This window comes from Canis lupus, chromosome 32, assembly GCF_003254725.2.
Source record: "Canis lupus dingo isolate Sandy chromosome 32, ASM325472v2, whole genome shotgun sequence".
Lineage (NCBI taxonomy): Eukaryota > Metazoa > Chordata > Mammalia > Carnivora > Canidae > Canis > Canis lupus.
This window is the reverse complement of record NC_064274.1, coordinates 4,243,714-4,259,478: the sequence shown is the minus strand read 5'-3', so window position 1 is coordinate 4,259,478 and position 15,765 is coordinate 4,243,714. Positions and strand designations below refer to the sequence as shown.

Sequence of the window (15,765 nt, the reverse complement as noted above, 5' to 3'; positions counted from 1 at the left end):
ATCTTTAATGATTTCTTTCCTCCTCCTCTTACATATCCAATAAATATCTGATCATTTTTATTCTGACTCCTTAATATCTCCCAGTTTTCATTTTCACACAACCCTTATTGCCACTATTTCAGTTCAGTCTGACTTTGGTTCTTATTTGAAATACACCAAGATATTCATATTTGGTCTTTCTACTGTAGAATTTACTCTTCCAATTCATGCTCTACCCTGTAAAAAGAATATTTGTAAAACACATAGTTTAAGAACTCTTAAGACTAATTCCAAATGTTTAAAAGATGGCATCCTGGGTTTTTCATGATCCTTCTCTACTCTCCTTTCCAGCCTCAGGCCACATATTATCAGTTTCACACTCTGTGTTACTGCCATGTTGAATGGTTTTTAGTTCCTTGACTGCTTTGTGCCTTTCTTACCTTCCAGCGGGTCAAATAGCACTCCTTCCTCTTGGATCCCTTTCTAATCCCAGTTCCTCATCATTCATCTTTGAGTGACTTCCTGCAGGAAAGGAAACCTTGGTTGATGTGCCCGTGGCAAAGCCGAACCAGCCACACCTAAGCAGGAGGGGAGAGGCAGAGGGAGAAGGAGAGGTAGACTCGCTGCTGAGCAGGGAGCCCCATTTGGGGCTGGATCCCAGGACCCTGAGACCATGACTTGAGCTGAAAGCAGACACTTAACTGACTGAGCCACCCTGGTGCCCCCTCTCTATAATTTTTATATTACAGTGAGTAGAAGTTTGTTAAGCCAAGAAGCATTAGGTAATGATTTTATTGCTGCTTTATATTCTTCTGTGTTATCTGTATTATTTTTTCAGCTTGGGTCTAAGAGATTTTATATAAAAAGTATCTTGTTATTCTAAATAATCTGTTAGAAAAATAGTCAGGTGTTACAATAATGTGAGAATACCTGCTGTGTTCTAGCCACTGTGTTGGCTATTTTATGCTTATTATTTTATCAAGCTCTCCTCCCCCAAATAACTCTGACATAGGTAAAATTATTCCCATTTTACAGATTGAGGAATGGAAGATTGAAAGTGCAGTGACTAGGCTTCGAACCCAGAATTCCTAATTCCTCAACTCCTGGCCTAGACCTTTCCTCTTTTATAATTTTAATTGATTTTGAGGATAAATAAAAATGAACTCTACCCTCACTTCTCACTTCTGTATGGAATTAAGTAAAACCAGCATGGACTTTCATACATTTTTATCCATAGTAAAGTCTCTATAACTGAGAGTGTGGGTTTTACTGTTAGTAATACACTAACCAGAAGTAGGAGTTATGTAGGAATGAGAAATCTGTAGATACTAACAAAACTGACATGAAAATATGATGGAAAACATTACATACATGTGTTGGAGTTTTAGGGTAATGAAAGATCAGGGCATTAGGTTTGGGTTAGAGGGTGGGGTGGCTTTATCAATCTGTGTGCCAGCAAAGGAGCAGCATAACTTTGGGCAAATGGTATCATTCATGGCAGTGCCGGTATCATACCAATAATTTCAAAAATGTTTTTCTAAAGAAATGAAAATGTTTAAAAACAGAAGTAACTTTAATAGTGTATTTTTCATGTTAGCTTAGCATTTAGTGAATGCCCTCCTACTTAACCATGAGCAATATATGAATATAACAAAAATCTGGAGGAACGTCACTCAGCTCTTGCCAATGAGAGACATTTAAATGTAAGACTCTAATGTATTTATCAAGGATTAAGGAATTATGGGGTAGAAATAAAAGCACTTTGACTACAGAGTCAGAGAAGTTCAATGTTTGGGCAAGTTACTTTCATAAGCTTGGGTTTCTTCACTTGGAAAGTGGAAAAAAAATGCTGCTGTCCGGCACAGTGGGTCTCTTGAAGGTTAAATGAAAAGATGAACGCAGTGTGCCTGGCTCATAGTAGGGACTTGATAAATGCCGTCGCGGTCAGTGCTGTTGTTGATGCCCATGCTCTGCTCTCAAGAAGGTGAAGATAATATTGTTTCAGTTGAGGACACATGTCCAAAGAATCATCAGATGACTTTCCATATCTGTGGAGATTCAACTCAGTTTTATGTGACACTAGCTACATCATACTGGGCTGAGATTTAGGGATAGTGCACAGTTGTTTTGGTTGCCTACAAGATCTTGTCAGGAAAGAGTGAACTTCTGTTCTTATTCCACTTAGATAAGCATTTGTTTTTTTTTTCTTCTTCTTTTTTTTCAGTCTGGAAGCATTAATATTTTTAATGTTTCCTTCATTAATTAGAGAAAGATTTATTTCTGGTGAATTCTAAGTGCCAGATTTTAAACAACCTCAGTCTATATCTACTGAACCCATGAAAGCTGAGTCAGTAAGATTACTTGCAACAATCATACATTATGGTGAATCAGATCATCTTCCCCCAAACTAAAACCATGCCTACCATGTCATATGCTTTCTGGTACATGTTTTAAAAATAGAGGAATTGGAAACCAGGAGAGATTATTTTTGGATTCAACTATGCTTTGTCTTCAAAAAAAATAAAACAAAACAAGGGACTCAGTTCTGCAGAATAAGCAAATTGGGTTGAAGTTTTCTTTCTTAAATAAACCACTTGGCATTCTGTGGTGAACTAGTTCAAAAGTTCAAACAAGTTGATGTAAACATCTTAAGTTCTCATTTCTTTCTGGATATAGCTAAACTTGTTTTTAATATTTTGGAGGGAATGATTTACAAGAAATATTTTTAATAAGAGTATTTGTGAGTTTTGAAGAAGAGTTCAACTCTAAATTTGCTAGGAGTATCTTTCTTGGTGGCTCTGTCCTGTATGAATCCAAACTACATATCACATTGAGCAAAGAAACACATTAAAGACTTTGATTTCAGCAAGCCTGTATGGTTTGATGGGAAGACTTCAAAATTAGTTAGAACCCTATGTAGCTTTACCAGTTTAGGCAAGGTAATTAGCATTTCTGAGCATTCTGTACCCCATCTGCACAACTGTGAAACTACTCCTTACTTTAAGGGCTATCGTGTGGATTAAATGAGATAACATCCATAAAATGCTGAGGGTGGTGTCTGGCACATAGCAGGGACTAAATAATATACTTTATCTCCCCTCTCTGGCATCATAATTGAAAATTTTATCCGTGGTTTGAGATTGCTTCTCTTTTGTCATAATTCTCTGTATCTAGTAGTATTTGGCTTTCAATTCAAGAGATAGGGAGGAAATCTTCTAAATATAACAAAATTTACTAATTCAGAGTAATCAGTAATTTACTAATTCAGTAATTCAGTAATAGCTAAAGTATCTTAGCTATTAATTCTTGGAATTTAGAATATTTTGTGAGAATGGGAGTATGCCACTGCATAGGAGCTAGATCACCAAAATGTTACCTACTACTTTCTACTTTAATGAGTGGATAGCTTTGAAATGTTGGCATACTGATCATTATAGGATAATATACTGTGTAAACTATTTTAGAAAAGGTCTGTTTCCTTAATATTTAAAAATCTCCTTGTCATTTTTTTTGCCTTTTGATATCTTGTTAGAGCTATTTTTTTTCCCTTGTTAGAGCTATTTAATAATAAAAAAGTTACCAGGGGGGCCTGGGTGGCTCAGTCAATTAAGCATCTGGACTCTTGGTTTTTGGCTTAGGTCATGATCTCAAGGTCGTGAGATCAGGCCCTGCATCGGGCTCTGCGGTGGGCATGGAGCCTCCTTAAGATTCTTTCTCTCTCCTCCCTCATCCCTCCTCTGATGTTTTGTGTGCCCTTGCTCTCTCTCTCTAAAAAAATTTTTAAAAAAATTTAAAAAGTTACCAACTCCTGGCTGACTGATCCCAAATAATTAATTACTAGAATCTGAATTAATGCAATTTTAATTATTACTAATTGTCTTATAGTTTGAAATCATGTTTCCAAAATAAGAGCTGCAGTCTAACTTTGATGTATCTTAGTCATGAAAAAAAATTATTCTTTCTTTTACCTTTGCTGAGATATTTTGATGTCCTGGGACCATCTACAATAAATACCCACAAGGAAATTGCATTCTCTTTTTTCTTCAGTTTATTTCTCTTGTATTATCACTTTCTCTATGTTTTACCCTTGAATGATTTATTATTTCCAATTTTTTTATTCTTAATAATCTTACGATGATAGTAATGTCTGAAGATAGGAAAAATAAGCTAAATAGGATGTAAGTAAGGGTTTTTCTCTTCTTTTTAGTTTTGGTGAAAACAGTCTTAGCATTTCTCTCAAGGAATTTTTTAATGTTCTTATTTACATTAATACTTCTGGAACGATTAGATCATTTAAGAGATTTGCCTCTGGCTACTAAGTAAGGACTGGACCAAAGGATGAAAGGAAAAAGCTGGGATAACTGATCAAAAATAGACTTTCCTACTAGTTTTGAATTACATAAGGAAATTAAAACCTCCTATAATCCTCTGGTTTTTAATTTGTTTTTAATGATTTTTTTTCATTTTCTTTCAGAACTCTCGATGTTTCGGTGAGCTTTAATGGAGGAAAATCTGTCATCTCGAGTTCATTAATAGTCACAGCCACAGAATGTGTAAGTAAAAAGTTTGCATAAAGTTACTTTTTAAAAATGATTCCATCCAGAAATAATTTATGGATTGTCAGTGTTGTTGCATGCTGTAATAAGGAAGATGTAAACAATGACAGTGGAGACTACCACAAAAACTCTGTATGGAATTTATTTTAGATTTTTTTTTAACCTTTAGCCTTATTAAAAAGAGATTTTAAGATAGTACAAATTTTATTTTGATATATATGAAATTCAAGTCATATTGAAATTAAAAATAAGGTAGGAGAATGATTTTCCAATGAAGCATTTTCCTTGAAACATTAAATATCAAAAAAAAAGAAACATTAAATATCAAAATGGAATACAGTTTTTTCTCTCATGAAGGTTGAATTGTTGTCTAAGACTTGATTATGTTTTTGAAATTATTAGCATATCTTAATGATGACCTCACATTTTGTTTATTTTAAATGTTGGTGCTTTCTAATATGAGTAAGTAATTTGATTTTGATAGCTTGATATATCTAGATTAGAACTCTGTTTTGATTGAGATGATTAATTTGTATTACCTAAGATGCAATAGTTTAGAATGTAAACTTCATTGTTAAGACAGTGTTTTCCTTATAGTTAAGTTTTGGGGTTCATTTTTTTGATATTTGATTGTTGAACATGAAAACAGCACTAAAAGGAACTGATCACATGGCTATTATTTTTATGAGTATAGTATCTTTTTAAAAAGTGCATTACCCAAAGCAAAAACAACAACAACAACAAAAAAACCCCTAAATTTTTGCCCTTCAAAAGACCAAAATTATAAACCAAAACATTTTCTCACATCTCATGTTCTCACAGTTTTATATTTTGATCTTTTAATCAGAGAGATATCCTTCCTTCCAAAAACAAAATAATCCAATATTATCTGTATGGAGACAATGGTCTTTCTCATTGTAAGATAACATTACAAGGAAAACAAACATCTATAGGGACCCTTGGGCCATTATTGAATTCTCTGGATAAGTCTTTATCAACACCTGTCTCTGTTTTGAAAATACCTAGTTTTTGTTTTTTCTCTTTTTATTTGTAATTCATGTTGCAATTTGCAGATTTCCTTGTCTCTCAGGATGTGGTTGAGATAGCAAACATTTGTGGTAATAGAGTTTCTCAGTGTTGAGCTCACTGAAACAGTGTTCTTTCGCCATCCTTCCTCTTACTCTGTGCCTCTAAGCCATCTTATTTCACCTCTCTTCCATGCAAGCAGGAAAATAAGTTTTTGTATTCTATAACTACTCACAGTTTTGGTGTGCAGGGATGCTGAGATTAAGTGACTCATTTGGAATTTACACGTCATGTACTTTTCTGAAAGTCTTCCTAGGCCTTTCCGGTTCTCAGGAAGAGTACATTTGTGACTCAAGTTTAAGAGTAAGGTGATTTTAAAAAAAGTGACGTTGGTTGTGTCAGTGAGAATGTGGAGGGCAAGTTGTTATATTAAGTAAGGGATCAAAGAAATTTTCATTATTCTGTCAAAGAATAAAGACTTGAGGAAGGTGAGGGAGTGAACCCTGAAAACCACCCAAGGGAAGAATGTTTTTTATGCAGCAGGAACAGCTAGAACAAAGCCTAAGGAAGTACTCTATCTGACAAGTTTAAAGGAAGGCTAGAGTGGAGATAGCTGGGGCGAGCAGGAGTTTCAAGATTGGTGGACAGAGGGGAATATATTACGTAGGGTTTTGCAAGGATTTGAGTTTTTCTTCTGAGTGAAATGGAGAACCATTGGATAGTGACATGATATGACTTAATACTTTGAAAAGATCATTCTGGCTACTGTGTAAAAATAGACTTTGTAGGGGGTGCAAATGTGGAAATACAGAGACCAAGTCCTTCCTTGGCTGTTTCAGTAATCTAAGAGAGGGGAGGATGGCTCCACTAAAAAGACAGCAGTGGAAATGGTAAGAAGTGATTGGATTTGGATATATTTGAGTAAATGTGGAGCACGTGGGATGCGTAGACAGATTATATGTGGCTATGAGAGAAGAACATTAAAGATAATTCTAAACTTTTCACCTGCGCAACTAGAAGGATGCGTTGTTGTCAGGTAGAGCAGTGTTTAGAAAAAGTGGCAGCTTCTGTTTTGGAAATGTTGAGTGAAAGATGTCTATATAGCCATTCGCAGTGGAAATATCATAAAAGCAGCTGAATACACAAGTCGGAATTCTAGAAAGAGGTCTGGATTGGAGATACACATTTGTGAGTTGTATAGAATGAAGTAGTCAACAAATTCCACATGATTTTTACTGAAAAAGAAAAAAAAAAGAGAATGGCTTTCAGGAGCTTAAAGCAGAAGGGAAAGAATAACAGATAAAGGTTTTTTTTTTTTTAAATTAGAGAATAGTTGACATAATTGTATTAGTTTATGGTGTACAACATAGTGATTCCGATATTTATGTACATTTTGAAATGTATATAAGTAGTTATCATCTGTCACTACACAAAGTTGTACAATATTATCGACTATGTTCCCTGTGCTGTACATTACTTCCCTGTGTTTCATTTATTTTATTAAGATTTTATTTATTTATGAGAAACACAGAGAGAGAGAGGCAGAGAGCAGAGGGAGAAGCAGGCTCCGTGCAGGGAGCCCGATGTGGGGCTCAACCACTGAGCCATCCAGGTGCCCTTCATTTATTTTATAAGTGGAAGACTTTACTTTTTCATCCCCTTCACAAATTTCATCCATAGCCCCTCATGTCTCCCCTCTGGCAACCACTAGTTTGTTTCGGAAAGGTTTTGTATTCTTGGAGGAGTCTTGGATAAACCAGGTCCTGAAAGGAAAGCAAGATTTAGGCAAGAAGAGAGGAGGGGAAAGCAGATTATAGATTAATAGAAAAATGAAGTTGAGAGTTGATCTATTTGATTGGAGTGAGAAAGACTGGGAAGGAAGCTTGAAAATCGAAAATGTAGAACAGATAATCAGTGGCTTAAAGAAAGAAAATTACCAGGTGGAGTTTAAAGTTCATCTTATAGGTTTGTGGTTCCTAAAGCAGAGAAGTCAATGCTAAAATGTAAAAAGGAAAGAAAATGGATTATATTTTTCATAATGCTAAATCTATTCAACTTGAAAAAGATTTTATTCTGAAAGTTTTCTTTCTGCCATTTTAATTTAATTTATTTATTTTAAAGACTTTATTTATTTATGAGAGATACACAGAGAGAGAGGCAGAGACAGAGGCAAAGGGAGAAGCAGGCTCCGTGCAGGGAGCCTGATGTGGGACTCGATCCTGGGACTAGATCCTGGGACTAGATCCTGGGACTAGATCCTGGGACTCCAGAATCACACCCTGGGCCAAAGGCAGGCACTAAACTGCTGAGCCACCCAGGGATCCCCAACAATTAGCACTTTACTAAAGCAGATTTTCTACACAAAGGGAGACCAGGAGCCTATTGCCAGGAAAAAAATCTATCTAAAGTTTAATCAAGTTGACAAAAAATTTAAGTCCATCTTGGTCAACAGAATAAGTGAAGTGAATAGATAGCTCAAGAGATGGGAAAACCAGGACACTTACCAGGTAAAGGAGCCAAAGGAAAATGGAATTCCATATGAAAAGAAGGCAACATTAAGTGCTTCAGAGAGGTGAAGGAGAAAAGGTCAGAGGGGTCACAGTGAAGTCACTGTGAAGTTAAGTGATGCTTCAGCTCAGAGTGATGATTTATAGTCTTCTATAAATCAATTATAAAATAATAAATACTATGATTCACTTTATTGTATTGCTAATAGACATGGTATAATTCATTTTTTTCCCATTAGAATTAGCCATTATTTTGTATTCAAACTCAAATACCTCTAGTGTGTGGTAGTAATGTTATCATTTATAGATATGAAAAGTGAGACTGTTGCCTTGAGATGTATCTGCTGATGTGTCCATTAAATTTCTATTCAAAATAGAATAGGATACCCAGGCATTGCATTAAGTGATATTCAGTCTGTCAGGCATATTCAGAGTTGATGAGATGCAGTTAGCAGTATTACTCATTATAGGATGATGCCTTTGGCTTTCACAGGCATTTGAAAGCCAAAGAAAATAAAACGCCATTACTTTGGGAATTGATTAATCCTTGTGGAAATCCCACAAATAAAGGAGCCCCTCTGTGTGCTCCAAGGGCATCCAGGCTCAGTTCTGTTAAAGGCACTTATGTCACTGAGCTGTAATTTCCTGTTTACTTCTGGGGTTTTCTTAGCCATTTTGAGTTGTTGACAGCAGGGCCTGTGCCTTGCTCCTTGCCTTCCTCCCAGTGTCTGGTCCTTATGTAAAGCTTGTGCTCCAAGATTATCTGTTAAATGAATGAGTGAAAGTAGCTGTACACCTAGTTTAAGAGTTAGGGAAATGAAGGATGAGACTTAAGAGATTTAAGATTAGAGCCTGAGAAGCATTTGTACTTAGACAGTTATTTCTCTTCATCCATCTCAGAAGATCTCCTAAATGTGTCTCTGCTTCAAAAAATAGTGAAAGATATCTTTTTTCCCCCTTGGAACATCTGTTCTTCTGATTCTTTTGACATAACAGTATCAAGAATGTGTTTTCTGAGCATGTATTAAGTGCCAGACACTGTGCTAAGCACTGTACATGTGCTAAGCACTTAATGACTTTAACACACACAACTCAAGAGGAGGCTATTCCTATTACCTTAATTTTACTGATGAGGAACAGAGCCACGTCCAATTTCTAGTGCACATTTATGCAAACACATTAGAAAGTGCTGCTTCTGTTGTGTAGACCCAGCCCTCAGCAGGGCACCTGGCTTGATGAGTAAGAACATGGGCTGATTTCAGCCCTCACTGCCCCTGAGAGGGGGGTACTTGGGGCCTGGGGACTCTGGAGGTTAGATTTCCTCCCTGCTCAGTTTCACAGTCAAGTAAATGCTAGAATTGAGAATTGAATCCGAGTCTGTCCCCTCCCCCAACCCCCACCGACCTGAACACTTGTGCAATCTGCTATTTGCAACCAGGTTCTAATTTGATTTATATAAAACAGGGGTTGGCAATTTCATTTTTTCTGTAAAAGATCAGATAACAAATATTTCAGGGTTTGAGGACTACACAGTTTTCGTCACAACTACTCAACACTGCTGCTGTAGCACAAAGGCACCTATAAACATACTATGTAAACAAATGGGTAAGGCTGTGTTCAGCAAAGCTATTTACACTGAAATTTGAATTTTATGTAACATATTACTCTTGGATTTTTTTTTCAGCTACATAATACTGTAAAAAAAATATCATAGCTTGCCAGAGGTCTTAGGAAACAGATGCACTGATTTGGCCTTTGGGACATAGTTTGGTAATTCCTGATATCGAATCTTCCAGAAGAATCCAGAGCATGCAATTATCACCCATTTTTTGACTCTTTTTTTCTTCCCCTAACTCTAAATCCATAGAAAAAAAAAATCGTGGAGATCCATTTCCCCTTTTTGCTTTGTTCTTTTTCGGTTGCAGTTGCTGTGATTATTTTCTAGGTAGATTGTGACAGCTTTGAAAATTTTTGAGTGAGTCTTCTTTCCAATAGTTATTTGAGTTTTGAAATGTTTGAGTGATTCCTCTTGCTCATAGTTATTTTTCAAGTACAGTAGTGACTGATTGTTTTTATACTTTTGTGGTCCTCTTAGCTAGAATTTCAGTGACATTAGGCAGAGTGAAGTTTTTCATTGGAAAGCTTGCTTTTGATGAAGAAGAAGAAATTAGGTGCAAACCAAGTTCAAAAACTCAATGTGTCCAGGATGACTACTGAATATATTCCTTCTACCCTAATTTCAAGCTCAAGGTTCTGGTATGTCCATAGTTAACCTTTAAAAGAGTTTTGGCTCCATGTGTTGAACCATCATCTGAGTAGTAAGTCTCAAACTGGACTCCTCAGCTAATTTGTGCAATCTATTCTTTGTAGATATTTGAGAATGCCATTTTTTCAAAACTATAGTTAGAAAGATTCTATCCAACAAATGGCCAGTGGAAAGGTCATCTAACAAACAGATACTAATCCGTTGTAACGGATGGCCAAATCTCTCTGTATTATAAAGGACTACCACTTTTCAGAGATGTGTGTTTCTAACTTTCTCTTTAGCTTCTTTAGGTGCTACCAAGTCCTCTCAAACTCTATGCTCCAGCCACCTTTGTCCTTGTCTTGTCTTTGCAAGAGGCCACTAATTCTGCACCACTTTCTCCCTGGGCTTTCTTACTTCCTCAGAACCCCAGACCAGGTTAGTCCCTACTGTTCCATGTCTCTATTTGTACCTGCCTCCCATCTCCTCACATTTGGGATTATTTTTTCCGTTTGTCTCTCCAGCTAACCCGTGGGCTTCATGAAGACTTGTGGAACTTTGTAATTTTAGCACCTACTTCCCTGGCTCAGATTTAAAGGGAAGCACACTTATCAGAAATTAAGTGACTTTTAGTTTCTGCCCATGACACAGATCTATGTGTAATCATGGCCAGTTTCATTTGACTCTGAAGTCTGTAGCTTGTGGCCTGCTATCTGCTCATAGGACTGAAGTCTATGTGTTTGACCTTTCCTTATTTTGTTTATAAAGCTATGTGAACAATGAAATTATTTCCCTTTCACGATTGAAGTCTTTCATGCTCTGATAAAGACTCTGCGCAAATGAAAACAACGGAAATGGGAAAGCCTGAGTTTATATATCCAGTTAACTGATCTCATGTCTGGGACTGGGGCATCCAGGGACTGTGTCTCATACACAATGGCAAGGTTGGGTTGCGTTACATTCTTGCTTCCTCTGAACCAGTTTTCCATCATGCTCAGCTTAAATATGATAAAGATTAGGTCTGCAGGTCTTTAGAAAATTTTCTTTTTAATTTTATTGAAGATGAACATTTGGAGTCAGTTGACATGATAATATTGCTATAATAAATGTATATTTACATCTGGATGTGTATAGTATTTTATTAATGTTCTTAACAGAGTCATCTTTATTGGAGGAAAAATCAAGAATTTTCATTGCTGGGATGCGTGGGTGGCTCAGCGGTTGAGCATCTGCCTTTGGCTCAGGTCATGATCCCCAGAGTCCCGGGATCGAGTCCCACATCGGGCTCCCCACAGGGACCCTGCTTCTCCCTCTGCCTATGTCTCTGCCTCTCTCTCTGTGTCTCTCATGAATAAATAAATAAAATCTTAAAAAAAAAAAAAGAATTTTCACTGCCTATCATGGCGAGCCCATCTACTTTACATTCTGTCAATACAATTTTCTGATCTTCTTAATGACACGTCCATAGGAAGAAAAAAAAGGTAACCACTAAATTTTTAGCAGATTGATATCATTTAGTTGCAAGTTCCTATTTCTGAACACAGAGTTTGAGTTCTAAGAAAGGAGGAAGCCCAGTATTCATAGAACTTTTTTGAAAACTGTATAGCACAGACAAATGGTGAGCCATTTCCATGAGTGCTATGACTAGATCCTAATGTGGGAAAGGGCTAGTAGGGAATGCTGTATTCATTTCTATACATAAACAGGTTTGGGGGGGGTATCTCACATAAGAGGTGGGAACATGAATTTATGTATTTGGCAGCATTTCTCCCATAGGGTATCACACTTTTCTATGTATTTCTTTGACATTCTTTTTCTGTTATATTCCTGTTTGCCTACTGTTTAGAACTAGAGTAGTCAATGCTGTGGAGAGTCACACAATTTGTTCATGAATGTTTAGAATTCTATGTAAAAAGATGCACTCTGAGTATTTCTTCAGTGACCTGATGTACGTTCTGAATTGTTTTCTTTGGCTTTAAGGACATAGAACTTAGATATTTACCTGAAAATTTTCTGTAAAGTATTTACATTCTCCTTCTCTTTCTCTCCCTCTCCACTTCCTTCTCTCTCTGTTACACACACACACACGCACACACATACACACAGAAGTTTCTATGTGCCAGAAGTTTCTATGTGCCAAATATATCTAGATATTTAAGATATATTGGTAGTGAAATGTTGAGCTTGCATTTTCATTTAACCAAACTCTCCAACAGGAAGTCGCTAAATGAATCCATGTCTTTTTATTTCTTCTATTTTATGTTAATTCTTTATGGTGAATATCATCTAATAGCATCTTCTATGCCTTAAGAATGGTCAGATAGTGAACAGTAGAATTTAGCAAACATAGTGTGTGCATGTGAAGTTGCCATAGTTATTCTTGCTGTCTTCTGAAAGATAAGATAAATAAAATTACCAAAGATTCGAAGTGATACTTTGGTGGTGCCGGTTGTGGTTAATTTGCAACCTTCCATCAGCTACATAAATGCCTCATATGCTTGTTCCTTCTTCTATTTAGATGCAAAATCAGAAACCAAAGGATCGCTTTAATTGTTCATGTGTAGTTGATTATTAATCTTCTGAACATTTCTAAAAGTAATGAGTGTTTTATGGTTTATGCTGCTCTGGGAATTAGTCATTTTAAAAATAGGTTTATTAAAACTGAAAGGCTTCTAGTAATCAATATCTATAAAAATGGAGTTGTTTTGGGATAGTCTCCATGCTGCTCTATGCTAATCTTTTTTCTTTTTCTTCCATTGTGATAATAACAGATGATACGGAGAAAGAATACACATGTAAAGATTGTTCTGATTAGCTGAACCAAGTATATTTTTCTGGCACTTCCTTGCCACTGCTTTTGAAAACTACCTTCTCTTCTCTTTTCTCAGTTGTTTACATGTAACTGTTTACATAAAGTTTATTATCTTTTTGTGCATTGGTCATTATGTATTGCATTTTATTTATGTTTTTTAACCAGATTTATTTGTTTATTGGGAGGGGGGCAGAGGGAAGGAGAGTCTCAAGCAGACTCCGCACTGAGCACATAGCACCATGTAGGGCTCGATCTCACCACTCTGGGGTCATGACCTGAGTTGGACCCTTAACCAGCTGTGCCTGGGTGCCTCGTATTGCACTTTAAATTCCATTATTCCATTATAAAATATTCTGACTGAATGCCACTACCATTGTCACTTAAACATTGGGAGGTCTCTCAGCTTTGATCAATCCCAACATTTCTCTATGGATTCTAGAGAACCCTAGATTTACAGTATACTTAAAATGTTATGAGAAAAAAGATGGTTCTGTGCTGATATAAGTGAGTTTCTTTACTGCAAAACCAGTCAGAGCTTTATAAGTATGTTAATACGCAAAATGATTTTCTAAGAGAGATATCATAGTAATGACTTTTCCACAAAGAGTTTCATGCTTTGGGAACAACTAGCTTTCTTTTCATATGGATTAGAAAACAGAGGCTCCAAGAAATTAAGCAGCCTGTTAATACAGTGCCCTTCTAAGATGGATACAGGGAGTCCCCCCACACCTTGCCACCCCTCTATCAGCTCTAGGATAAAAGTGGCTCTTACTCTGACCTCTAGGCTTATACTTCTTATTTGTTTTTTTCGTTTGTTTGTTTTTTTAAAAGATTTTATTTATTCATGAGAGGGAGAAGGAGGCTCCCTGTGGGAAGCCTGATGCAGGACTTGACCCCAGGACTCTGGGATTATGACCTGAGTCAAGGGCAGGTGCTCAATCACTGAGCCCCTCAGGGGCCCTTTATTTGTTTTGAATGACAGGAAGTGTATCTCTGAAAAACTGCCCATGAAATCTCAAATTTCCACCTGGAGAGTGTATTGATTTATTTATATCTTTTCCCTCTGTACTCTTTCCCTTAAAAGAAAGCAAGCAAGAAAAAAAGAAAAAAGAAAAGAAAAAAAACAAAACAAAGAAAAACACACACACCAAACAGAACATTATTACTAGGGATACCAGAAAGTGGGGTTTGGGCGAGACAGCTTGTCCCCTGTGGAACTTTATACCCATACTAAAAATTCAGTGAATACTAGACTTTGCATTTATGGCTTTTGCAGTCTTATTTCTCTGGAGTTCGTTCTCTTAGTAAGTCATTTTAAATGCCAAGCACGGAGTATACATTAGTAAGTGGGTTGAACATAACCTCATGGCTTTCCTAGAGCTCACAATAAATAATGACAGAAAAGAGAAATTAAAGAAATAGTTTATCAGAAATGAACAGATAAATTGTGATAGTGATCAAGATTCAAGTATAGACAGTTATGAATTGTATAGTAAAGAGGGGCATTTTCTGGCCAGAGGGTGCAAAGAAGTCTTCCTAGGGAAATGGCTGGAGCTGAGCTGTGCAAGATGACTAGGTGGTCGCTACAGGAAGGGGATTGGAGGCAGAGCCCAGAGCAGGTTCCTTAGGGCAGGAGGAGCTTTACATCAGGAAGTAAGAGGACAGCAGAGGACTACCCACACATGGTTCTTGTGGGTAGTCCTTAAGCTTCAGTGAGAAATCTGATATGTGAATGCATGAGGTTGCTTTCTTGCATTGATGCGAATGTACCATTTGCCAACAAGAACTGTTGTTTTTGGTTTGTCACTTGCTTGGTGATTTTTGATATTTATCTTGACCCACAATTTAAATATATAATACATCTAGTGTCCTGTCATCAAAAGGGAAGAACGCTACATAAGTTCTGCCTAGAAGTAATCATGCTTGTAATCAAAATAACCCTTTCCCAGAGACAAATGATAGGGAACATTCAGCCTGTTTGTATAACCCCAGATATTGATTTTTCCTACATTCTTTTAAGGCATAATTTAAAACTGTCTGTAGCACCTGGGAAGATTTCATGTTTATTATTGCCTGTTTGAACGTAACAGGTATGAGATAGAATATAAGGGGATTTATAGAATTTAAAGGAATATAATGAAAATCTGATTTGACAGTATTATGCTTTCTGCATCATTATCTTGTGTTTCCTTAAAAAAATATGTGTTTGGGATTTAACCCCATGCTTTACTGACCACTTTGTTTTTGTCTTCTACCTCTTCCAGTCTAGCGGGACTGCAGCCATCATTGCTATTTTGGTGTTGCTGCTACTACTGGGCATTGGTTTGATGTGGTGGTTTTGGCCTCTTTGCTGCAAAGTGGTGAGTAAAGAGGATTTTCAACTCTACTCTTGTCAAGCGGTGAGATAGATGTAAAGTAAGGCCTTAAATGTGAGTCAATGCTAGTGTTCCAACAACGACAAAGTTTCAGTTATCATATTGAATTTTAATAGTTTGTTATTATGATAGGAAATTCTAGAAAACATGTATGCTGGTAAATGTGGATTATAAAACTTCATCTGAAACATTTCAAAATCAAGTTTGGAGGGAGAAGAGGAGAGGAAGATGGGTAGGAATAAAGGGTTTTCTACTGCAGCACAAA

General features: G+C 36.6%; 1 protein-coding gene across 3 annotated transcripts in view; it reads left to right on the top strand.

Moving 5' to 3' along the window:
* Nucleotides 1-15,765, top strand: part of ANTXR2 (ANTXR cell adhesion molecule 2) — a 160,112-nt gene that overhangs the window by 56,100 nt on the left and 88,247 nt on the right. For all 3 annotated transcript variants that reach the window (XM_049105018.1, XM_025426766.3, XM_049105019.1), the window contains exons 11-12: nucleotides 4,454-4,532; nucleotides 15,390-15,485. In XM_049105018.1, the coding sequence (XP_048960975.1) occupies nucleotides 4,454-4,532; nucleotides 15,390-15,485 (175 nt within the window). The remainder of the gene's footprint in view (nucleotides 1-4,453; nucleotides 4,533-15,389; nucleotides 15,486-15,765) is intronic.